At 35.3% G+C, this 25,306-nt stretch overlaps 2 protein-coding genes and 1 long non-coding RNA gene across 3 annotated transcripts in view; 2 read left to right on the forward strand and 1 right to left on the reverse strand.

The window, feature by feature from the left end:
• LOC125650279 (uncharacterized protein KIAA0825-like) overlaps window positions 1-9,072 on the reverse strand; it is a 29,198-nt gene extending 20,126 nt beyond the window's left edge. Inside the window, exons 1-7 of the mRNA XM_048878436.2 lie at window positions 8,948-9,072; window positions 5,622-5,805; window positions 4,910-5,081; window positions 2,694-3,567; window positions 1,556-1,699; window positions 1,103-1,332; window positions 91-237 (exon numbers count right to left, since the gene is read on the reverse strand). Coding sequence (XP_048734393.2) covers window positions 91-237; window positions 1,103-1,332; window positions 1,556-1,699; window positions 2,694-3,567; window positions 4,910-5,081; window positions 5,622-5,805; window positions 8,948-8,960 — 1,764 coding nt within the window. The 5' untranslated portion in view covers window positions 8,961-9,072. The remainder of the gene's footprint in view (window positions 1-90; window positions 238-1,102; window positions 1,333-1,555; window positions 1,700-2,693; window positions 3,568-4,909; window positions 5,082-5,621; window positions 5,806-8,947) is intronic.
• On the forward strand, window positions 9,030-16,487 carry LOC125650280 (uncharacterized). Its single transcript, XR_007360955.2, has 4 exons — window positions 9,030-9,134; window positions 10,775-10,904; window positions 12,546-12,719; window positions 16,370-16,487. It is a non-coding gene; the product is annotated as an uncharacterized LOC125650280 (long non-coding RNA).
• A 1,312-nt stretch (window positions 16,488-17,799) lies between these two features.
• Window positions 17,800-25,306, forward strand: part of LOC125651511 (ribosome biogenesis protein NSA2 homolog) — a 12,500-nt gene continuing 4,993 nt past the window's right edge. Inside the window, exons 1-4 of the mRNA XM_048880142.2 lie at window positions 17,800-17,894; window positions 21,201-21,268; window positions 23,329-23,394; window positions 24,390-24,443. Of these exons, the coding sequence (XP_048736099.1) occupies window positions 17,892-17,894; window positions 21,201-21,268; window positions 23,329-23,394; window positions 24,390-24,443 (191 nt within the window). The 5' untranslated portion in view covers window positions 17,800-17,891. The remainder of the gene's footprint in view (window positions 17,895-21,200; window positions 21,269-23,328; window positions 23,395-24,389; window positions 24,444-25,306) is intronic.

Here is a 25,306-nt window from a genome sequence, read left to right on the forward strand (position 1 = left end):
TTGATATCGTTTTATATGGAAAAATTACTTTTCAAATATATCTTGTTTTGAAATAGCAATATTTTTTTTCTCGAAAGAATGTCCGTATACCTTTGTGAGATGAATATGGAAGTTCTGTAAACAGAGGTTAACTGCATCCACAAAGGCCAACCTCACACAGCTTAATATGGAACCATCAGTGCCAGCCCTCGAAAAGGGCAACAGAAAGTCCAGCTCCGTCATAAAGTCCCATACAGACTGAAATCAAAACAAGTCAACAGGAAACCATTTGCCTTGACACTGAATATAAAAACAATTCATTTTCATACTAAAACTGCTGCACTACAAGTATACATTTCAGGTTTAAATTTACTAAATGTTTTTGAGTGGCTCCCTTAATAATAAAAAAAAGAAGATGTGTTTGTGAAACTGGTACCCAACGAAAGGTCTTGACACAAGGAATACACATGTGAAATATGAAAGTCCTATAACTTACTATTCAAAAGTAATAACCTAGGTTAAAGTATTTCAAAAGTAGGTCAAACATCATGGTTATGAGGTAAAAAATGTTGGAACTTAAAGAAGGTCTTGTCACAAGGAGTACACTTGTGAAATAAGAAAGTCCTAGCACTAAATGTTCAAAAGTTATAGCCAAGGTTAAAGTTTTTCAGATGTAATTAAAATCTTTTGCTTGTTTTGTTAAAAGGAATGCATATGTGAAATATGAAAGTCCTATCTTCAACCCTTCAAAAATTATAGCCAAGGCTAAAGTTTTTCAAAAGTAAGTCAAACTCTGAGGTGAAGGTCACAAGGTCAAAAATTTTGGTACCAAAAGAAGAAATACACATGTCACATGTGAAATCCCCTTCACTACCCATTCAAAAGTTGTGACCAAGGTTAAAGCTTTGAGGACAAACAAACAGACAAAAAACTATATGCTCCAGAATCTCTGTTTATGGGGAAATAGAACCATAAACTTTACCCCCTTACACTGTCTCTAACCAAATATACATAAATGCAAACACCCCTCCCCCCTACACACACACAAATTTATTACTATCTATCTAAAGATTGAACTTGCAAAGAGATAAAAATCATTACAAACCTGTATGCAAGCCTTTACCTTAGAAATGTATTTTGGGTAATCCATTCTTCCTCCCCACAGTTCCTGTGGCACAGGTTCAGTATGGAGAACCCTAACTTGGGTCCAGTCCCTGAGTTCTGAGTCTAGGGTTGTTTTCAGAAGGTTGCGTATCTGTTGCCCCATGTACTTGGACAGATCAGGAGCAATCTTCTTAAACATCAGTTTCCACTCCCATCTCAACCTCTCTTCCCCACGAGTCCTTTCCACAACTGCAAAAGTTCAAATAAGAGAAATTCAGTTCAATCTGCATATCAACAAATGTGTAATATGCTTGTACATATAATAGATGTTTTATGTGTGTTAATCAGTAAAACTCATGCTCACCCTCATTAAACATGTTTATGTTTACTGATACTTTATGCACGACATTGAAGATCCAATAATTGCCATGTTTTCCACACTTTCAGTGTGCTTGTGTTGGTCAGGACTCACCTTTGGGGGCAGGTATACTGTCAGAGAGACTTGAAGGCATGGATCCAAAGGAAGTGCTGAAGTGTTCATTAAAAGACATGTCATCTGAAGTGTAGCTGAGAGGCCTTCTCTGGACCTCAGGGCTGGAGCTGGTCTTCAACACACCTGCAATAAAGGCCAACAGTGATGAAACATTGGGCCAAATACAAGTAGACTGAAAGAGTAAATTTCTTTATTCATATGGAAAACAAGAGGTACTGTGAGCAATGCTCACTAAGAATACCCCCCGCTTACCCCAATCTCCCAAAGGGTGTTGGTAATAGGTATAAACTACCTCTTTTCTGAGTGTAAAAAACAAATGGCATGACAAACCGAACCATATTGCTACTTCGATGTCCAGTGCGTGTGACCTTTGACCTTTTGACCCCAAAATCGATAGGGAACATCTTCATCCCATGGGTAGTCCATATGTATGATATGGTGACTGTAGGTGGAAAGGATAACGCTTTAGAGCCCGGAAACCATATTGCTACTTCGATGTCCAGTGCACGTGACCTTTGACCTTTTGACCCCAAAATTGATAGGGAACATCTTCATCCCATGGGTAGTCCATATGTATGATATGGTGACTGTAGGTGGAAAGGATAACGCTTTAGAGCCCGGAAACCATATTGCTACTTCGATGTCCAGTGCGCTTGACCTTTGACCTTTTGACCCCAAAATCGATAGAGAACATCTTCATCCCATGGGTAGTCCATATGTATGATATGGTGACTGTAGGTGGAAAGGATAACACTTTAGAGCCCGGAAACCATATTGCTACTTCGATGTCCAGTGCGCTTGACCTTTTTTTGACCCCAAAATCGATAGGGAACATCTTCATCCCATGGGTAGTCCATATGTATGATATGGTGATGGTAGGTGAAAAGGATAATGCTTTAGAGCCCGGAAACCATTGCATCTACAGACGGACGGACGGACAGACAGACGGACAACCCGATTCCCCCCCCCCCCCCACAACTTGTTGCGGGGGGTATAATAAACTGCAAAAGCCCATCCATAAAATTGTTTACAGTGAATAAATCAAAGCCATTGTTAGTGATTTTATGATAATGATAACCTATCTAACACTTCACCTGTGTCATTCATGACTCCTTACCTCTGAGACTACCTTTCCGTTTGACCCGTTTACTGGACACACCTGCTGGATCCCAGGCTGCACATCTTAGCAGGCTTTCTACATGTTCTTCAATGTGCAACACAGACGTTACAACATCTAAAATGGAGTCCATGTACATTCTAGGTAGACTTATCTTGCTTGAATTACTTTCATCAGGAACATCCTGTTCAGAATTTGGGGACTGACTAGCAGTCACCTGATTTCCAGATGAGCTTTTCCTAGGCTTATCAACAATTTCTTCAATATCTTCCCAGATATCCTCCACCAGTGCAGACATCTCATCAGAGAATTTCTCCAAATACATGTCATGCATGGCCCTAGCTGTATTGAAAGGCTTCTTAAAAATACCCGAGTTAAAAATCACAAAGTCTTCATCTATCATGTTCAGTATGATATCTGATAATTCCTTGCAGTTTTTGGTAATTTCCAAAGAGCTATACTGTTCAGAGTCAATTTCTGGTAGCAAAGTCTCAAAGCAGCGCTCTAACTGCTGGGATCTCAGTGTCTGATACTTAATGAGAATATCATCTGATGGAAACAACGCCAAGAGACTGTGAATGTATTCAATTCGTTTACCCTCAAAAATATCTAAATCTGGCTTTGTACTGTCAATTGGAAGCTTCTTTAACTTGTCAGTAAAGAAACGACGAAAGTGGAGAGAAATCTGATCCCACTGTTGAGCGATTTGCAATTCAAGGTTGTCACTAACAGCATTGACTGAGTTGACAGACTGCATGGGATTCGACCCTTGATGAGATTTACATGGTAGTGACAATCCCTCTTTCGAAGATAAGGACAGCAAATCTTGTAAAAGTTTCTCTTCACTACCTGGATGGTTTTCTAGAACAGATATCTACAAAAGTATGAAGTTACCTGTCAGACAAATTGAAACATAAACAAGGTACATGTAAATGTCCTCTCTTTTTAACCCCTAGGTCTGGTGGTGTATATTAATCTAAATACAGAGGTTTCCATCTAATCTAATATCGCACATTCGTATAATATCGCCACACCGAACCATTTTCTATCAATCGATCTCTATCTAAACAACTTCACACTTTTTTATCCCTTATTTATTATGTATATGGATAAAAATGCTTCACATGTGAGAAGTCACACTTCAACGCACTCAGATGGATCCATTGTGGTAACCAATAATGACATCACGTCCTGCAGAATGTTACCTGGTCAAGCAAATTAAATAAATGGCATGATGATGTGTCTACATGTAATTTTTTTTCTTGTGACATATACATGTACCTTGAAATTTGAGAATCAATTAAAATTAAAATAGCTAGGTTAAGAACATGTAATTGGCTCTGAATACGAATCAGTCACTGCAAAAATTTTACCTACATAATACACTGTAATTACACTTGTGTGCAAGAATTAAAAAGAATTAAAATAGATAGGTTTGGATCTTCATCATTCAAATGTACAATTTTATACCTATAAATTTATGCCAATGTGTAATTTGATTTTAACAAAACAGATAGGCTAGGAAAACATTGATGAGACATAAAACTTAACATAGATTACCCTGGTGTGTAATCAAATTTTTACCACAGATGGGTACTGGATTAAGTTGATTCCCTGTATCACACATTCCTAATCTGTTTACAGTCAAACATGCTTATAATCAACATGCATATAATGAATCCAAGCTTATTGTGAAGTGATATATATATATATACACACGGTCAAACCTTGATATCTCGAACTCGATGGGACTGAGAAATTTATTTGAGATATTCAAGATAACAAGGGTAAAAAACTTGAACTATAAGTGGTTGAAACATCCTAATCACTTCGATATATCCATGGTATCTGAGATATTGGTGTTCCAGATACTGAAGTTCAACAGCACATTATTCTCCAATGAGAGGAAAATAATAAAAAAAATTATGGGATATAAAAAAAGTTTGGTTATAACAAACTGTTTTTTGGTGGCCCTGGAGGTTTGCTACAACCATGTTTAACTGTATGCTAATTTGGTTTTAGATCTTTAAATAAACATGTACTGATAGCCCAAAAGCAAGCACTAGGTAAAAGAACAAAAACAGTCTTTTGAAGAAAATTAATTTTACAGATTTATCTATGTCAAAAGTGTAAACTGATCCTGCATGTGTATTAAAACTATGCACATTTGTAAGCTAAAATGCTAATTCAGCTAGCAACATATTATCCATACTCACAACATGACTTAGAATAGTGAGCACATCTTCTGCTTCAGGATCATAACAGGAGTCCTTCTCAATAATGTGTTCACTGATAACATTGTTAACTGCCTCCTTAGGACTACCAAACTGTTTATTTCCAGGTAAGTGATTACAGGTTTTCAAGATTTCATGAAGACATTCATCCATCCTGCAAAAATGTTAACAATACGAACTTTGTCATGGAAACATTACATAACACAAAGAAACAAATGTGTTCATGAAACACTTCCCCCACCCCCATCATCTAGACGAGATCAGCTGTGGGTATTGGATGATGCCCCCACACCAACTTTGCCATGTTTAATTGTAGCAAATTCAACATTGATGAATTATCAGTCACAAAGCTTTGATATCAAGCTTTTAGTTTACTAAATATTAAGTTTATATTTTGTTTAGAAAAAATTACCAAGGTGCAGACAAAGAGAAAGCCAGACTAAAAACAGTATGCCCAAATCTTTTGATATGGGGACATAAAAATGTCAACATGAAATTATGCTCTCATGTTTTGTCATAAAGCTTTTAAAATGCGAATCCACCAAAATCTACACAAAATCAAATTATATTTCATCATGCTAAACTCTATACTAACAATGTTTGAATACTATACATGACAATATTATATAATTCAAGATGTGTGTGTGTAAATATAAATACACATGGTCATAAGCTGTATCAACATATTATATACCTGCGGCTATTTTCATCCAGATGACTGTCAAGGTCATCTATGTAGGCTGCCAACACTGTCTGATTTGGAGGACCACTCTCTAGCAGTGATCTGATTGGTGGGATGATCATAGTATCCATGTCTGTCTCCTTTTCCTTATGCTGAGTCCTAGAAATTTGCTTTTGCAATTTTTCCATGCTTCCAACTGAAAGTAAGCCATACAATTATTCAATGAATACAATCATGTGCTTTTGGTGATAACATTTAGAATTAGATAAAAAGTGTTATTATATACCCATCAATGTATCGTTCTTTGATACTGTGGATTTCACAGCGTGCGATCCAGTTTTCCGGATCACCACACTGTGGTTTTCTGATTCCGTATCAGTATCCTCTGAAATTGATGCTGTCACAATGACATCACAATGCATCAACGCAACGTTATTTGTGGAAAATATTGACCGTGTCACAAACGAAACTGTGTACACAAAACATTATTTCATGGTATGTCGGTGTTTTTGATAATTTGGATTACATTTATTATCTTATAAATGAGGATTTAAAATGCATAAGGGGGTTTATAATAAATTTATAATTACTACAGTAACATGATCTGAAGAGCTGGATCACGTCTCGTTGACAGGCGTGGATCATCAGATCAAACTCGACGCTTCACGTCTTGTGTGATCTGATGATCCGCTCCTGTCAACTCGACGTGATCCGACTCTTCGGATCAAGTTACTGTAGTAATTATATATATATAACAGGCTGTATTTTTGTTTTCTGTACAATGCAACAAAATACAAAAACAAAAAAAAAAAGAAAGAAGAAATTAAACAATATAAAGACATTTCCTTCAGTATGGGTCTACAAAACAAGAGGCCCATGGGCCACATCGCTCACCTGAGTCACCTTGGTCCATATCAGAAGATTTTCCATATCTATTTGCATGTAAAACCGTAGCCCCTATTATGGCCCCAAACCTACCCCTGGAGGCCATGGTTTTTGCAAACTTGAATCTACACTATGTCAGAAAGCTTTCATGTAAATATGAACTTCTTTGGCCCAATGGTTCTTGAGAAGAAAATTTTTAAAGATTTTCCCTATATAATTGTATGTAAAACTTTGATCCCCTATTGTGGCCCAATCCTACCCAGGGGGGCATGATTTCAACAAACCTGAATCTGCATTATGTCAGGAAGCTTTCATATAAATCTCAGCTTTTCTGGCTTAGTGGTTCTGGGAAGAAGATTTTTAAAGATTTTTCTTATATATTTGTATGTAAAACTTTGACCCCCTATTGTGGCCCCATCCGACCCCCGGGGGCCATGATCTTAGCAATTTATAATCTGCACTATATCAGGAAGCTTTCATATAAATCTCAGCTTTTCTGGCTCAGAGGTTCTTGAGAAGAAGATTTTTAAAGATTTTTCCTATAAATTTGTATGTAAAACTTTGATGCCCCCCTTGAGGCCCCATCCAATTCCCGGGGTCCATGATTTTAACAAACTTGAATCTGCACTATATCCAAAAACAAAAACAAAAAAACTAAAAACAAAAACAACAAAAAAAACTTTGACCCCCTATTGTGGCCCCAGGGGCCATGACTTTAACAATTTAGAATATGTACTATATTAGGAAGCTTTCATATAAATCTCAGCTTTTATGGGTTCTTGGGAAGAAGATTTTTCCTATATATTTGTATGTAAAACTTTGATCCCCTATTGTGGCCCCATCCGACCCCCGGGGGCCATGATTTTAACAATTTAAAATCTGCATTATATCAGGAAGCTGTCATATAAATCTCAGCTTTTCTGGCTCAGTGGTTCTTGGGAAGAAGATTTTAAAAGATTTTTCCTATATATTTGTATGTATAACTTTGACCCCCTATTGTGGCCCCGTCCGACCCCCGGGGGCAATGATTTTAACAATTTAGAATTTGCATTATATAGGAAAGCTTTCATATAAATCTCAGCTTTTCTGGCTCAGTGGTTCTTGAGAAGAAGATTTTAAAAGATTTTTCCTATATATTTGTATGTATAACTTTGACCCCCTATTGTGGCCCCGTCCGACCCCCGGGGGCCATGATTTTAACAATTTAGAATCTGCATTATATAAGGAAGCTTTCATATAAATCTCAGCTTTTCTGGCTCAGTGGTTCTTGAGAAGAAGATTTTTAAAGATTTTCCCTATATATTTGTATGTAAAACTTTGATCCCCTATTGTGGCCCCATCCGACCCCCGGGGGCCATGATTTTAACAATTTAGAATCTGCACTACCTAATAAAGCTTATCTATAAATTTCATCTTTTCTGGCCCAGTGGTTCTTGAGAAGAAGATTTTTTAATGACCCTACCCTATTTTTACCTTTTCTTGATTATCTCCCCTTGGAAGGTGGCCTGGCCCTTTATTTTAACAATTTAGAATTCCCTTTACCTAAGGATGTTTTGTGCCAACTTTGGTTGAAATTGGCCCAGTGGTTGTTGAGAAGAAGTTGAAAATGTGAAAAGTTTACAGACGGACAGACAGACGGACAGACGGACGCCGGAATACGGGTGATCAGAAAAGCTCACTTGAGCTTTCAGCTCAGGTGAGCTAAAAAACCCTAAAAATAATATCTTTTTAATTATACAGAATGCTTAATATCAATTGCAAGATAATCAGCTTTTTGTTTTCAAAAACAGGCATGTGTTAACCACTGATTTCCCCTACTTTATAAACATTTCATTATAGCATATCAGTCATTTGCATGCTTAGAAAATTATAAGTGTACACCATTTTGTTGATAAACCACAATTTTCTAAATATTGTAAAGGCCGGCTACAAACATTAGTGCAATTTATTTCTAAAAATATGTTTCAACAACAAATCGACAAATAGTATTTGAAATATAAATGCAATAATGACAACAGTGCAAAAAGTTGAAGCGGACAAGAAATTCAGTTAAACCCATTTTAATTGCAACAAGCGGCTGAAGTTCAGGCAAAATTTCCCAAATCACTTTGTGTAACACTGGTCTGAGATTCGGAAGAGGCGTCAGTCCAAATATCCAGCCTCGCCTTGACGAATCTCGCTGAGATTAGGTAAAGCAATGTGCCAAATATCAAATGAATATCTGCAAGCCTGATGAAAAAAGTGCGCCGGCTGCGAAAATCGGATCTACCGGACAGACAGACGGACGGGGTACATAAAGTACCCTTCGTCTCCGCCGCTAGTGTACCATTAAATCTATAGTTCTTCATTTAGTTGAACTTTGCATAGCCATAAGCTACGAATGAGCAAAGAAAAACTGATGACTTAAGCGCATAACGTTTACTACCTAATCAGTGAACATACAGACTGTGTACCTCTACTGTTCATGAATATCAAGCCACTGCTTGGCTTCTGCCTTTCTCCTGAGTTCTCATCCTCACATTACACCACAAATACCACACATTACCATAGCTGGCGTTCATATGGGAAGTAAATAAAATATTATAAATTACAGAACCCAAACGGGTTGCATTTTTTTTTTATTGGCTTCGGAAACCTAAGGTTAGAAATTTGCTTGCTTGTTTCCTTTGGGATTTTTTTTTTGTAGTTTTGTGCATTACACATGCAGTAGAATGGAAGTTTTACAAGTTGATATGGTGATGTCACTTGATAGGGTTATCTTTTGACTTTTTTGCTCTAGGTCATACCGAATTTCCTCGTACAATATATAAATGTTCCATATTTCATGGCAAATAAATAATTTCTCTGACTGAGTTATGATTTGAAATACCGTGCTCTAGTGATTCTTTGAAAATTACCTTCTTTGTGATTTTCTCGTTCAATTTCTTTTCTCCATTTGGTTTTAAACCGACTAGGTCTAGGTCAAACGAGTTCTACTTTGTTGATATATATTCTCTATGAATTTATCGTATTCATCATCCTGGTGATATTTGGAACCAGAATTAAATACGTTTGATGGGGGTTTGTTGCAAAATAAAGGTGTCAGTACAAGATTTAACGTACTTTGTAACACATACAGCTAAGCCATGTACTTGTCAAACTTTGCAAATGCAAATGTAAAACAACGGTATGATCGAAATGAATAATTTTGTATTCTTTGTTCATAGTATTCATATCTTAGGTTTAGAATTGATATTTAGTCCCCCTACTGACGAAGTCCAAGGGGACTTTAGGTTTGCCAGCCAGCTGGCCGTCAGTCCAGTTTTCTGCACTTTTTTTCTCTGTTCTTGCAGATATATTTATGTGATATTTGGTACGTTGCTTTGCCATTAGAAGTTACAGATCAAGTTTGAATTTCGTCTCGGTCCATTGATTTTTCACTTAGTTATGGCCCTTGGACTTCGAGCATGAATTATCAGTTTTCCAGACTCTTTTTTTGTTACACGATTGCAGATATTCATTTGATATTCAGTACATTGCTTTCAAATTGACATGACAAGTTACAAATCAAGTTTGAATTTCGTCTCGGTCCGTTGATTTTTCATTAAGTTATGGCTCTTGGACTTAGAAAAATAGCAAGAATTGTTAGTTTACATCCAAGTTTCTTATCTCTGTAGATAAGAGTACTGCACTCATTAAAACTTTTAGCATAGTAATACAACAATATAGCTAAATTATTCATGATCACTTACATGTCACAGTTTATTGACTTGGTTAAAGATCTAAACCTAATTATAAATTTGGCTTTTTTTTTCTGGTCTAGTCTCTACTCGAATAGTAGTTGATTTCCAACCATTCCTATCCTGGTTCCCCTATTTTCCCTTTTACTATAACTGCCTATATAATGAACTTTGAATATTATTGTGGTACAGTAATTTTTGCAACCAGTAGGGGACTATGTAATGTCATGCAATACTCTCAGAATTCTCGTTTTATATATTTTTCTGAACAGATGAGTTTTACTGTTAACATAATCACATTGTGCTGTATCAATAAGTCAAATTCATACAGTACTGTCTTTATTTTGCAACAAAATCCCATAAAACTTATAATTCTGGTTCCAAATATCACCAGGGCAGGAAGATGATTATGATCAAGCAAATCATATAAACACCATATTATACAAAATAAACCTATAGTTCTGTAAAGTTCTTACAATTCTTCATTTAGTAGTACCTGTCCTAAACCATGCAAAAGAAATGGAAATGGATTATAGTAACTACTTTGGTCATCTTTTGTAGATCTAGAAAAAATTACAGAGGCAAAAACACAAAGTAAAGTGTCAAACAGGACTGATAGTCCTAGCAGCCATATTGGGATATTGGAGTACTGACTTAGCTAAGTCACTCACAGCAGTGTATTTATATAAAGGTCAGGAAAGATTATTAACAGTATTTACATTAAGAATCAGATAATTAATATTTTTAATTAGAATATATGTTGATAAATGTTATGAGGTGAATGGTCAGAAAGAATATCAATTAAGATTGGTATGGTATTCAAGTTTCAGCACTGTCATCCATCTTCACAAGTCAAGGGTTATTGATGGTGCAAGGTAATGAATCAATAACCCTTGACTTGTGAAGATGCACTGTCATCATGACTTTTTTATCCTGGTTGATGTGATATTTACAATTTGGAGTATTAATTAATTGAGTTGTTTCACACCAAGTCACCCTAATCTCCTGGGAGGTACCACTGTGTTGATAGTTCTTGATCACACTGAATAGTTTGACTCTGATTGTGTATACACTGCTACATATAAACTAGTCTACGTAACTGAATAGTTTCACTCTGATTGTGTATACACTGCTACATATAAACTAGTCTACGTAACTGAATAGTTTCACTCTGATTGTGTATACACTGCTACATATAAACTAGTCTACGTAACTGAATAGTTTCACTCTGATTGTGTATACACTGCTACATATAAACTAGTCTACATAACTTGTCAGAGGGCAGGTATAATGGGCAAATGGTAGTTGTACTTATGTGGCTTCTCCTTGCCTTCATCATGGTGAAACTATCAATTGCTTTGGAACATTTTACATAATTTTCTCCATTGTTTAGAAGTTACAAAGACCATCACATTTTAACAAGTCATTGTTAGGATTTTTATGCTCCCCAGCGTAATCGTGAGATTTGGGGTCACATAGTTATTGGTCTGTCTGTTTGTCCATCTGTATGTCCACAAAAACTTTAACCTTGGCCATAACATTTGAATGGATGGTGATAGGGCTTATATGTTTCACATGTGTATTCCTTCTAACAAGACCTTTCTTTTCATACCAAAATCTTTGACCTCATGACCTTGGAGTTTGGCTATAGGAGGCATCAGTGTTTCACAAACACATCTTGTTCTTTATTGATTACTAGGTCTGGAGTTAAGTTACTTAGGACATGTTTGTTTAATATTGAAACACAATTATCAATTCTTGACATGTACAGTAAACTATGATGCTGAAGTGTAGGAATTTCATAAAGTATTAGATTTGTAAAAAAAATTCATAGTATATTTTCTTACTAGGTGTTCAGAATGGTATACAATAAAGTTCGCTTTGAATGAGGTAGATTGCCTCTAGATTGGAGGAATCCAGAAAATTAAAAACTAGTATTAAAATGTGGTTGTTTTTTATTAGATTGAAGGTGCACATGATGTAGTTGTAAAATCATGTTCTAAACAAAGGATTTGTATTTATGATATATGGGTTACATAAATACATCATGACACTTGAGAATAGGTTTTAGGTATACATAATCATGAACTTTTAAATACCTTTATATTAATAGGGGTGAATCAACCTGGTGCAAAACCACTCAGATTGAACATGTATTGGTAGGAAACAACTCGGGGCAAACTTTTGATCATGGCAAGACCACCAGAACCAAATATTCTAGCTTGTCTGGTGTTTAAATCATAACCTGAAGCAGTTATGCATGGGGAAGTTATTAATTAAAAAAAATTGTGAGAATTAACCAAGGAAGATTTTGGGTTTATTTTCTTTGCAGATGATAAATCAATTAAGAAAGTTACCAAAGTTTGGTTCAAACTTTTTCCGAGGGAGAAACTTCTATGGTCGGGTTGCGGCTCTTGGAACTGTTGCACTCTTAGCACTGATTCACAGGGAAGAGCTCCACTACAGAGTAGAAACGTCAGCCTCTCACTACTCTGCCAGACGATGGGTATTTATTTCTATTTTGACTATTTAGCAGAAACATTACTCTGCCAGACGATGGGTATTTATTTCTATTTTGACTATTTAGCAGGAACATTACTCTGCCAGACGATGGGTATTTATTTCTATTTTGACTATTTAGCAGGAACATTACTCTGCTAGACGATGGGTATTTATTTCTATTTTGACTATTTAGCAGGAACATTACTCTGCTAGAGGATGGGTATTTATTTCTCTTTTGACTATTTAGCAGGAACATTACTCTGCTAGAGGATGGGTATTTATTTTTATTTTGACTATTTAGCAGGAACATTACTCTGCTAGACGATGGGTATTTATTTCTATTTTGACTATTTAGCAGAGACATTACTCTGCTAGACGATGGGTATTTATTTCTTTTTTGACTATTTAGCAGGAACATTACTCTGCTAGACGATGGGTATTTATTTCTCTTTTGACTATTTAGCAGAAACATTACTCTGCTAGATGATGGGTATTTATTTCTCTTTTGACTATTTAGCAGGAACATTACTCTGCTAGACGATGGGTATTTATTTCTCTTTTGACTATTTAGCAGGAACATTACTCTGCTAGACGATGGGTATTTATTTCTATTTTGACTATTTAGCAGAAACATTACTCTGCTAGACGATGGGTATTTATTTCTATTTTGACTATTTAGCAGAGACATTACTCTGCTAGACGATGGGTATTTATTTCTATTTTGACTATTTAGCAGGAACATTACTCTGCTAGACGATGGGTATTTATTCTATTTTGACTATTTAGCAGAAACATTACTCTGCTAGACGATGGGTATTTATTTCTCTTTTGACTATTTAGCAGGAACATTACTCTGCTAGACGATGGGTATTTATTTCTTTTTTGACTATTTAGCAGGAACATTACTCTGCTAGACGATGGGTATTTATTTCTCTTTTGACTATTTAGCAGAAACATTACTCTGCTAGATGATGGGTATTTATTTCTCTTTTGACTATTTAGCAGGAACATTACTCTGCTAGACGATGGGTATTTATTTCTCTTTTGACTATTTAGCAGGAACATTACTCTGCTAGACGATGGGTATTTATTTCTATTTTGACTATTTAGCAGAAACATTACTCTGCTAGACGATGGGTATTTATTTCTATTTTGACTATTTAGCAGAGACATTACTCTGCTAGACGATGGGTATTTATTTCTCTTTTGACTATTTAGCAGGAACATTACTCTGCTAGACGATGGGTATTTATTCTATTTTGACTATTTAGCAGAAACATTACTCTGCTAGACGATGGGTATTTATTTCTCTTTTGACTATTTAGCAGGAACATTACTCTGCTAGACGATGGGTATTTATTTCCATTTGACTATTTAGCGGGAACAAAAGAAATATTGTATAAGAAATTAATTGCTGCAGTAATATATAAAGTTCATGTTTCGAGAAATGCAATAATCTAATTTCAATTTCCTTTGACACATAAAGGCTATTTCATAGATAAGAGCCACTTGGTAAAAAGACAATCTGATAAAGATCAATTCCTTGGTCCATTCGTTTGTTTTTATTGTTGCTACACAAGCAACAATACAAAAAAAGAAGAAGAAAGGAGCGGATCAAAGAACTGATTTTAATCAGATTGGTAAAAAGAGGGAGATGCCTGGTGTTTTTAATTATTCCATACACTGTGACTTTTGTGTACATCATGAACATGGTATAAGTGGTATTTTTAGCGAGATGTAAATTTAGCAACTTGTGCATAAGTTATGGGTATACAGTGAAACTTCTCCAAACCGGCCCCCTCAGAAAACCGGTTCTCCCTGAATATCAGCCGATTTTCAAAGTCCTGACAGAAACCTTATCATTTCCTTACAAAGAAAGTCTTACAAAACCAGCCACCCCTGAAAACTGGACATTGGCCACTTTTTAAAGTACATTTGTTAACAAACATGTGTAATTTACACTTATAATACCAGCCACTTTTTGAAGACAAGAAAATGTTGGCCAGAGGGTGATCAAAATCAGCCAGGTGTGCAAACTGAATGACCAGCCAGCCAGGTGGGAAATTATCTTCTGGAGGTGTGGAAAAAACATGAGTTGCCTCCTTAATTTCTATTGATTACCTGTGCTATCAAGGGTATTAAGTGACACTTGGCTAATCCAAAAGACCCTTCCAAAATCTGTAGAAAGTGTGAAAAACATTTAGGAACATATTGAATGAATAAGTATCAAACACCATATTGTTGCACCATACTATCACATGGATATAAAGAACAAATCCATGACTGTTAATGTTAATTATTAAATAGTAAATTAATTTTCTTGGTTTCCATAGCCTTAAAATTCCTAAGAAATATTCAAATTACAATTTCATATTTACTACTGTACTTTTTAAAAACGTCAAAACAATTTGTTAATGATATAAGCGATGAATGCAAACAGTGTTTATAGGTAAGAGGAATTCCAATAAAAGGCTTCTGTGTTTTCTTTAAGTATCCAGTTATAGATATTCAGTTTAAAATTAGATGATTTCAGTGAGAATTTATAATTACCTGCAGGTACAAACGGACTAATTTGATCTCTACCAATAATCTATCATAGATCACCAGAACAAAGTGAACAGTATAGTAACCTAATTTGGCAATATTGAGATAAAATGTTGCTAAATGCTAAATTCTCGGTAAACCGGCCACTCCTATAAACCGGCCGTTTTTATCGGTCTGAGAGCCAGCCGGTTTAGAGAAGTTTCACTGTATATATTTAAAGAGAACTAATTCTAGTGACTTTATAATTCCAAGAAAGATAGCTATTACATGTACCTCCAATATGGAATGAATAATAACAATATTAAATTTGAGTGATCTCAACACTGTCACTAATAATGCCAAATTTTAAATCCTAAAAACTAAAAATTCTACTTATATGGTATGGTATGCTCTCATCCATCTTCCCAAGTCCAGGGTTTCTGATCTACTCCGCTCCATATGGAGCAGAGCGGATCAGATCAGAAACTCTTGACTTGGGAAGATATGTTTATGTGGAGTCAAGTCAACTCGTACCCTGACTGACTCGTATCCAGGTCAACTTGTACCCAATAGGTCAACTTGTACCCAAAAGGCAAAATTCAACTTGTACCCAAGAATCTGGTTACGAGTTGACTCCTCCTCTTCAATTGATGACAACTCGTAACTAAGCGATATGTCACTTATACGCGCATAGATATATTGCATTATGGGCAGATTCTTGGGTATGAGTTGACTTTTGCCTTTTGGGTATGAGTTGACCTGTTAGGTATGAGTTGACCTGGGTACGAGTCAGTCAGGGTACGAGTTGACTAGAAATCGTTTATGTGGAGCGGAGTGGATCAGAAACCCTAACTCTTGACTTGGAAAGATGGCTCTCAGCCTGAGACTGTAAAACTGGGATGACCTCTAATCTAAATAGTCTCACGTTTTTTTTTAATGGAAATATTCAGCGAAATAAGGGACACAATCAAAATTAATCGCATCTCAGTTTTGCCAGTGTCCCTCAGGCTGGCATATCTTTACAAATGCATTTAAAAGAATTGGAAATTTTAAAGTATTTTATGAAAAATTCAAAACAATTGTCTTGAGGTGTTTTAAGTCAGATCTTATATATTTTCAATTTTTTTGCAGCTGAATCGAGGAGAATCCTATCAACAACCTAAGCAACAATAAAAGTGTGGAGAAGAAATATTAGATGCACATTGTAGATAATACTGAATGAAAGTATATTAAAATATTCAGAAATGCATATTGTTTTGTTTCTACACTCTACTAGCCATATGGGCTGAGCATCTGCAGGTGCCCAGCAGGAGAGAGACATAAGAGTTGCAGCTGATCAACCAGCCATGTGCGATGAGCCTTTTCAATATTGTCCAGCAGTAAAGTGAGAAACTTATGAGCTGCAGCTATTCCACTATGTAGGCCAAGTCTCTTCAGGTGCAGACATTTTCTGTGTGCCTTTATAGGGCAGATCCTGGTTAGAGGTCTTTAAAGTTCATATTTAAAGAGATAATTTCAGCTAAGTGCACTAAATACATTGTACTGTAACTATTCATGAACTAACTGAAGAACAGTTCTGGGCAAAACAAGGGACACTCATGAAGCACTTGGGACCCCCCCCCCCCCCCCCCCCCCCCCCCCCCCCCCCCAGAAAACTCCTTTATCATGTTGGATAGAGATCTGAATGATCGGCAAAGGATAAATTACTAAATGCATTATATGTAATGCCATAACATAATATACAATAATAATAAATTAACTTGAGTATTTCTGTCCTTTTATACCTTCCAAGTTTTTTAATCATGAATCACTTGTATCCATACTCTGAAAAGCTTAGATGTACTGCTTTCATTGAACAAAGCCACATATATTAAAATTTATAACTATTTAACAATTAGAATTAATACAGTTGTCCAGGTCTATGCAGCCACAGAATTTATCCTTTGTTATGTGCTGTGGCTAACCCTGTGCAGGCATTAATTATAGTTTGTAGTCCTTGCAGGAGTGAACTTGTGTTGTCAATTGGGGACCAAAAAGGAGGGGGAAATGTAGTAAAATTGATGGGCAGTGGACTAGTAATGTCAGGGGCGTGTACTCCTTTTAAAATTATTATTCTACCAGGGGTGGATCCAGGAATTGCAGTTAGGGGCCACAATTTTATGAGGCAGGGGGTCTGGGGCCTCGAGGTGACCCCCCCCTCCCCCCGGAAGCTCTTGCATTTTACAGATTTTATAGGGCTTGATATATGCCTCCTATGTAGTTATTTTTACTATTTTCTCGTTTACATTTTTCTAAACAAGAGACCGCGATAAAAAAAAAATGGGAAGGGGGGGGGAGGAGGGGCACATGCAGGCTGCTTCAATCAACCACTTTCTACCCTTCCCTGATCAAACTCTAATAAAAAAAAAAAAAGAATAATTGAGGGGCTATAATTTGTAGTATAATTTCTTCAATTTCATAGAGTTACACATGCTATTAAAGATAACTCAGCTCAGTTTGTTGAGAATAGAGTGATTTAGCAATTGGTGATTCACATCATTTCGGAATTCTAAAGTCCTTCTTACGTATTTTAGTATTTACTTACGTCCCACTACTTCCTTTTATGACTGCTGGGGGAAAACATTGTCACGTTATTTCACAAATCTCCTAAAATATGGTATTTATTCCTTTGTAATTTAATTTGAAGATATATATTTTCCCTTATAATTGAATGTTTTTGCGTAAAGTGACGTGCCACTTATACAGATAGACGAGATAGTAGTCAAAGAACGTTTTTCACTGGGTTTTTTTCCCCTCCTGAGTAATAATTTCAAGTCATATTTTTAAATCCATTTTTTATTAAATTTAAACTGCAACTCTCTGATACACGACTGCTTGAATTTATTGTTAAATCATAGACAAAAGATCGTGTATACTATAAGGACAATCTAATTGGTCAACAATAATCTTTGCTTTCAAATCATTAAAGATGGTGTGGTGAAGAGTTATTAAGAAAGTATAAACATTCCCAAGTTTAATGGTTATGGTTTGTTTGAAAAATATAGAACATTATCAGGTAGTGTCACTATTTTCCTGATCTGATATTTTCATTCAAAATGCAACCATCTAAGACATCATTTCCTTTACTAATAAAATGTTTATTTGGTATATACATACATACATAAATACCAAGGATAACCCATGAAAGCTTATTTCCAATGGGGTCCTTTGATGCACGAATGTTTGCACTAGGAGATCATTTATGTGGGATGAAACCCACGTGTCTTGAGCAGGCAACCACCTTACCCTCTCACATACAACCACTGCCGATCAAGATGATTGAACTCGGGTCACAGCGGTGAGAAGTGAGAGCACTACCTCTGCACTACCCGGACACACAGTCATAGTCATTAATCTGCATGTTGCATTACTTAAACACCATAGACTCAATCTACTATCAGTCATTTCATTGTGCACGACATTAGAATGTTCTTTTAGCACACTTCCTTGTTTGAACGTTGTAACATAAAGATTAGTGATAAATAGAAAATAATACATGGCAAAATCTGTATCACACTCCATATCAACCCGAGACTCCAATATCAGCCTGAGGGCCATAGCCCCTAGGACAGACTCCCAATATCAGCCTGAGGGCCATAGCCCCTAGGACAGACTCCCAATATAGGACAGATATTGGTCGAGGGTTGATATTGATATGGAGTGTGATACAGATTTTGCCATGTATTGTTGTTTTTATTATACATTTGAAAATAGTGAATTTTAAAGGCTCATTATCAGATGACAGTTAAAAACAATGATTGCTGTTTTTGAATGATTTACAATACATGTATCGGTATATGACATAAGATAGCAATATAAATAAATTGTTTCAATTCTTTATATAGTTTAATATTACTATTTGCTAAACATTATCGTTATGTTTTGATGAATTCCATTTATTCCTAGTCAAGTTCTCCAATTCACCCCGCTAACAATTCCAACAATCTCCCTCCCATCTCTATCTTCTCTCCATTTGTTTACAAAATTATATCATCTGCTTCCAAGCGGAAAGATTTCGAAGTCCTCTGAATGAAAACCACAGAGGTGTACCAGAAACGTAAGATGAGGGGTAAAATAAAGGGTGCTGATACAGGGTGTGTGATTAAGGGTGCTGATACAGGGTGTGTGATAAAGGGTGCTGATACAGGGTGTGTGATAAAGGGTGCTGATACTAAAGGGTGCTGATACAGGGAGTGTGATAAAGGGTGCATGCCTGTGTTCTTATCAGGGATGCAGAAATCCTTTATTATATAACAAATATATAATAAATAGATAATAATGAAGAGTAATCTTTATTTTTATAGTCAGACATACAAACAACAATGAACATTAGCTATATACTAGCTATTTACTGATTTGCCCGGATAGGGGGTCTTTTTGTGTGTGTGTTGTGTTGTGGGGGGGGGGGGGGGGGGGACCGGAGTACCCAGAGGAAACCCACATGTCCAAGTGGGTGACATCCATACCCTCTCACAAAAAGACCCATTGTCGATCACAGATATCAAACTCGGTGTAAGAAGGGAGTGTGTTGAACACCACACTGCCTGCCAGGACTGCTAGTATTTGAATTGTATTTTAGATTTTCTTGGTCATTCTATGATACTGGTGAAAATGAAGAAGTCTCCCTTTAATATATATTTTCTTTGCAATGATAACGTAAAAAGATATAATATTGGATACCATTTATAAAATTAGATAATGTTCACGTGATAATGCCAACCTGATTTAAATTATATTAGAAAAAAGTTGCATAAATTATGCCGGGAAAATGGGACAAAAATGGGTGCATATCATAAAATGGGAATAAAGTATTACATTTGGATCAGGGTGTAGTTTTTGATTCCCAATATATACAGCAATATTAGAGTTATAATTTACCATAAAATCATCAATGAAATTTAATATCTTCATAGAAAAAAATTATAAATTGAAATTTACGTTCGTTTGTTACACATATTGTCCGAAAAATTCCGTATACTGAAGCTTTATTCTTTTGCTCTCTATTTATACCTTTACTCAAGGTTTTAACTGATTTAAGCAAAGGAAACATTCTGGAAAAACAAATGAATGGAAACTAGCTTTTACCTTTCATTTAAAACCAAATTTTCACCAAAAGTATCACAAAAGGTTATTTCTTGTCCTATTTATAACAAACATTATTACCAAGTTTTTGAGAGTGTCAGAATGGATTGAATGCAGACTGAGTTGTCTCCAATTAATAAGTGCGTGCACTCGTTCCGTGATATCAACTCATTACCACACAGTTCAATGAATTGCAGTAGTAACAAAGGAAAGACACTTGTGTCCAGCATTACAGTTCTCAATCAGTATTGTGATTTTATGAAAATAAATGATATACACTTTGAATTGATTTCTGTGCAGAAATTGAAATGGTCAAAATTCATCAATTTTGCTGGCTATCTCAAGAGTCCCTCTGTCCAGTTTTTACACTTTCCTATAAAAGTGTATGCATGCATTAAATTTTATGCAAAAATCATTATATGTACTATTTACTAGAACATTTTCATTCCTGTTTCACCCTCATCCTTAATTTTCAAATTAAGTAAATTATCTTTACCCTAAAGTATTGATAAATGATTTTGTGTGAATTCTAAACAAGATGATATCATTGGTCAATGCATCTTTGTAAAAAAAAAAAAATGCCATGATACAGTTTTACTATATAGCTAACAATCGGAACTCCTCGAATGTCTCGCGCACTCAACATAGATCTCGGATGTAATACGATGGCATCCATGAGCGAACTTGATGCATTGTCTATTGTGACGTCACAGCAATGCATCAAATTCGCTCATGGATGCCATCGTATTACATCCGAGATCTATGTCGAGTGCGCGAGACATTCGAGGAGTTCCGATTGATATAGCTAAGCTAATCACCATTTTCTAATTTTTCTTTACAGCCTCAGAACGAACACATCGAGCTTCACAGGAAGCGTCATGGATACAGACTGGATTATCATGAGAAAAAGTATAATTATACATGTATTTGATTAATAATAACAATGCTGTAAATCATTGATGTTTTGTGAGATGTCATTCTGCTTTTTAGCTCTCAGGTTACTTATTGTGATCAATAGCTGTCAGTCGCCCGTCGTTCGTTAGCATTTGAACATAATCAACTGCTTCTCTAAATGTACTTGGCCATTTCTCATTAAATTTGGTTTGAAACATCTTTGGGGTTAAAGGGAAATTGAAATTATGAATTTCATGATCACTGCATACCTGGGAATTGAGGGGTTGAGTTAAAACCTTTAAAGAAATGAAATCTTTGAATATCTTCTATGCATATTTAGCAGACAAACTGTGTGTACAGTTATGATGAGCAAGAATGCCTCTACCAAAAGTGGCTTTATGGTTCATAAAGTGGAAATGCATTATTTCATTACAAATAACACAATCTTGAAAAATCTGTTCTTTACTCTGGGAGATGTAACATACAAACTGTATGTATTGTCAGAATGAGCAAGGATGCCTCTTCCAAAAATTATGAAATTCATGGCCCCAGAGTCAGAAGTTCACATGCTAAGATGGGTCTTAATGTATTATACAGTGATAATTTGTTATTTCTCTGAAATTATCTTTACCCCTGCACAACTTGAAGAAAAACTATATGCATGGATTATGAAGAAAATGGAATCCTCTACCATAATTGTGAAATTCATTACTCTTAGTCAAGGAGTTGGGCTCCAGAGTAAGGCTCAAATGGATATTTAGTGAAAATGTATTTAGTATTTGAATATATCTTCTTTACTGCTGTGTATTGTGAAGAAATATTCTATGCATGGTTATAAAAAGCATTTAGCTTTCTACCATAATTGTGTTTCCCTATCCCTGGTTTAGGGGTTCAGACCCTTGGGCAGGGCCGAAATGGGTTTATAGTGAGTATGCATTTATTCTTTAACACTCACTTTGTTTACTTCTGTGCATTGTGAATACATACTGCATCATGCCAAATAAAAAGTATGTAGGTGTCTATCCAAATTGTAAAATATTTACATCCAGGGCCAGGGTTTTAGGCTTTAGGGGAGGATAGAAATTGGTTGAACAATAATAATAAAATTTATATAGAAATGGGTTTATAGTAAAAATGCATTTAATCTTTCAAAAACATCTCCTTTACTTCTGTATATTGTGATTAAATACTTTTGTGTGGTTATGAAGACTTCTACCAAAGTGTGGAATTTATGACCCCTGTGCTAGTTGCTGAGGATTCAGAGAGTGGCAATCATATCATAAAAACACATTATATCAATTTTTAAAGTGCTTTTTCACTCTTGGACTTGAAAAAAAAAAGAACCTGCAGAGCCTAGGACAATTTATTCTTTAAAAAACAGTTGAGCTTTACATTGAAGAGTTTTTGCATGTTACTTAGGTAACTGCTAAGGCCCATGTTTAGATTCAATTTTAACAAATGTGCAGATTGTTAACCTTAAGCAAAATAAAAATCCAAACAATCTTAAGGTAGCTCACTACACTAAAGCTTATACTCTTTATGACACCACGTCATAAGATGGCGATCTTAATTGTTGGTGAAATTATTTGTATTGATCGATTTGTTTGTCTATCATTGTAGCTCAGTGGTTAAAGCATTGGGCTGGTGAACCGCAGATCTTGAGTTCCCCCCAAGTCTTTTATTCATATGTGTTGATTGAAATAATTTTTTGAAAATCTTGTTTTTATCCAAATTTGTATATTTTTTGCCTTTTTGGCATATATACTTATTGTATATCATCATATCTTTTATAATTAAATCAATTCGTACTAATTTGAGAAACTATTTCTGGGTGTAGTGAGCCACCTTAATATTTTCTCAAGAACTTGCATTTGTAAATTTCTCAAAGATAAATTTCTTGATAATAACACATGATTTACAGTTACTATAGTGTAATTCATACTGTGCAATGAAACATTTGAATTCAAAGGATAGATATCCTGTGGTATGTTTTACTTGTAGCAACTACAATTGTGCAATGTGATAATAAATGTATAGGCTAATTGTAACACATGATCTGAATCTCTTCTTCGCAGGAGAAAGAAAGAAGGAAGAAAAGCTCATGAAATGGCAGACAAAGCTAAAAAGCTAAGGGGAATAAGGTATATATATTACAGGTTTATGTATGACTGTATCCATTAATGACCTAGGCAAATTGTCATACAATACACAACAGAAAAAATACATGGAAGAATCACATGAACTTTACTCATCATGTGGGATGTTGCTCATTAGACAATTACAGTATCACTCTGGTTTTGGTCTTTAGTATTGCTGTGGTAGATGATTTGTCATACCAGTCATCCGCTGAAAATCAATTGTCAACTAATCAATGAATAAAATGTAATGTAGATCTTTATATAGAATAATCAAATATTAGGATATTTAATTATGCAATGCTCAGATGATGATATCACGGGCCATTAACACATGATATAGTACTTGTGTAAAGAATTATTGGATTTTGCTGGACCATCATATTGTCTACGGAATTTTCAGCATGGACTTATTTTAAACAATCTGCTATAACAGTAGAACTATAAAACAATATTTCATTTGGAGATGTACTGTAGCATTACAAAAACACTATTTTTCTCAAATTCTACTGATTCAGTTCTCACCTGGCAGTAATTTAGCAATGAGTACTTAACTATTGCTCAGCTAAACTCTCATAGTGGTTGATTAATTTAAAAAAATCACGCTACTGCTTGTCATAGACACAAATGCGATTGTAAATCAAACTATCTTTGGAATTTATTTTGGATTTAAAATTTTGGTTACATCGTTTTTAGTCCTAGCATTCACATCATTAAACATGGTCAGATCTTTTGATTTGAATTTGTATAAGATAGCGGTATCACAGTTAGTATGTAAAGGTCAAATCTAAAATCTGCTACAAGTATACTAGGCCATGATTACGAACATAAAGTTTTATAAGCATGTCTTGTTTTTTTATTTGTATCACATGTTTTCTCTTATGAAAACTAGAAAATGCATCTGGTTTGTCACTTTTTAATTCAAAAACCTTGGTTATGTATATTGTCAAATGTAAATTGTATGGTAAACCACTGCTGTAGACGTTATTCGTTTTTTACAGGGCCAAATTATACAACAAGAAAAGACACGCAGAGAAAATTCAGATGAAAAAGACGTAAGTGTACTTATAAGAGCCCTTCATGAAATATAGGAGCTCTTTAGGAATCACCATTGTCCATCTGTCTGTCCGTCCATCTGTTGATCAACACATTGCTGTAAAGCAACACCTCAGTTTTTACCATGTTTTCAAATTTTGAACAGAAATACTTTACAATGTAATCCTGACACAATAACAATTTTCATCTTTAACAATTTCAAATTTTATACAGAAGAAGTTGATCATAAGAGAAAGACACCGTATAATTAGGGCCACACATTGAAAGTGCAAGGAATCACATTGTCTGTTCCAATTGTAAATACTTGGCTATTTCCATAAACACAAATAAACCTCGCATGTAGATCGAAGCCATCAGAGACGGTGCTATGTCACAGATATACTGTATGTTACAATATTAAACACGAGCTTTTAAATGCTTCCAAGATATCATACATAGCTAAAATATTCTACCACTATCAATTTCCACTTATATGTTTATGTATTAGAGTAAATAAGACTAATGATACCAAAACTGAATCTGGTAAAAATTGATCTTTCTTCTAAAAAAAACCACATTATTCAGGGATTCGGTTCTAGCCTTTTAATGTCATCCACATGCACACTTCCAGTGAATAAATCCACATTCAAGGTAATTAATCAGTAAAGGAAGACACCCTATAGATTTTTGGTTCATGAGGTCCAGGGTTAAAATGTAACTTTACTATGCTTTCAATGTGACATGATAAAGTTGAAAAGTTTTCAACATAGACGTTTCAAATTTCATACAAAGGTAGTTGATGGATAAAAAAAGATGCATATAGATTTCATTCTCTTTGTCCATCGGTCTTTCAGTTATCAGTTTTGTTGTGACATGATATCTT

This window comes from Ostrea edulis, chromosome 5, assembly GCF_947568905.1.
Source record: "Ostrea edulis chromosome 5, xbOstEdul1.1, whole genome shotgun sequence".
NCBI classification, from domain to species: domain Eukaryota; kingdom Metazoa; phylum Mollusca; class Bivalvia; order Ostreida; family Ostreidae; genus Ostrea; species Ostrea edulis.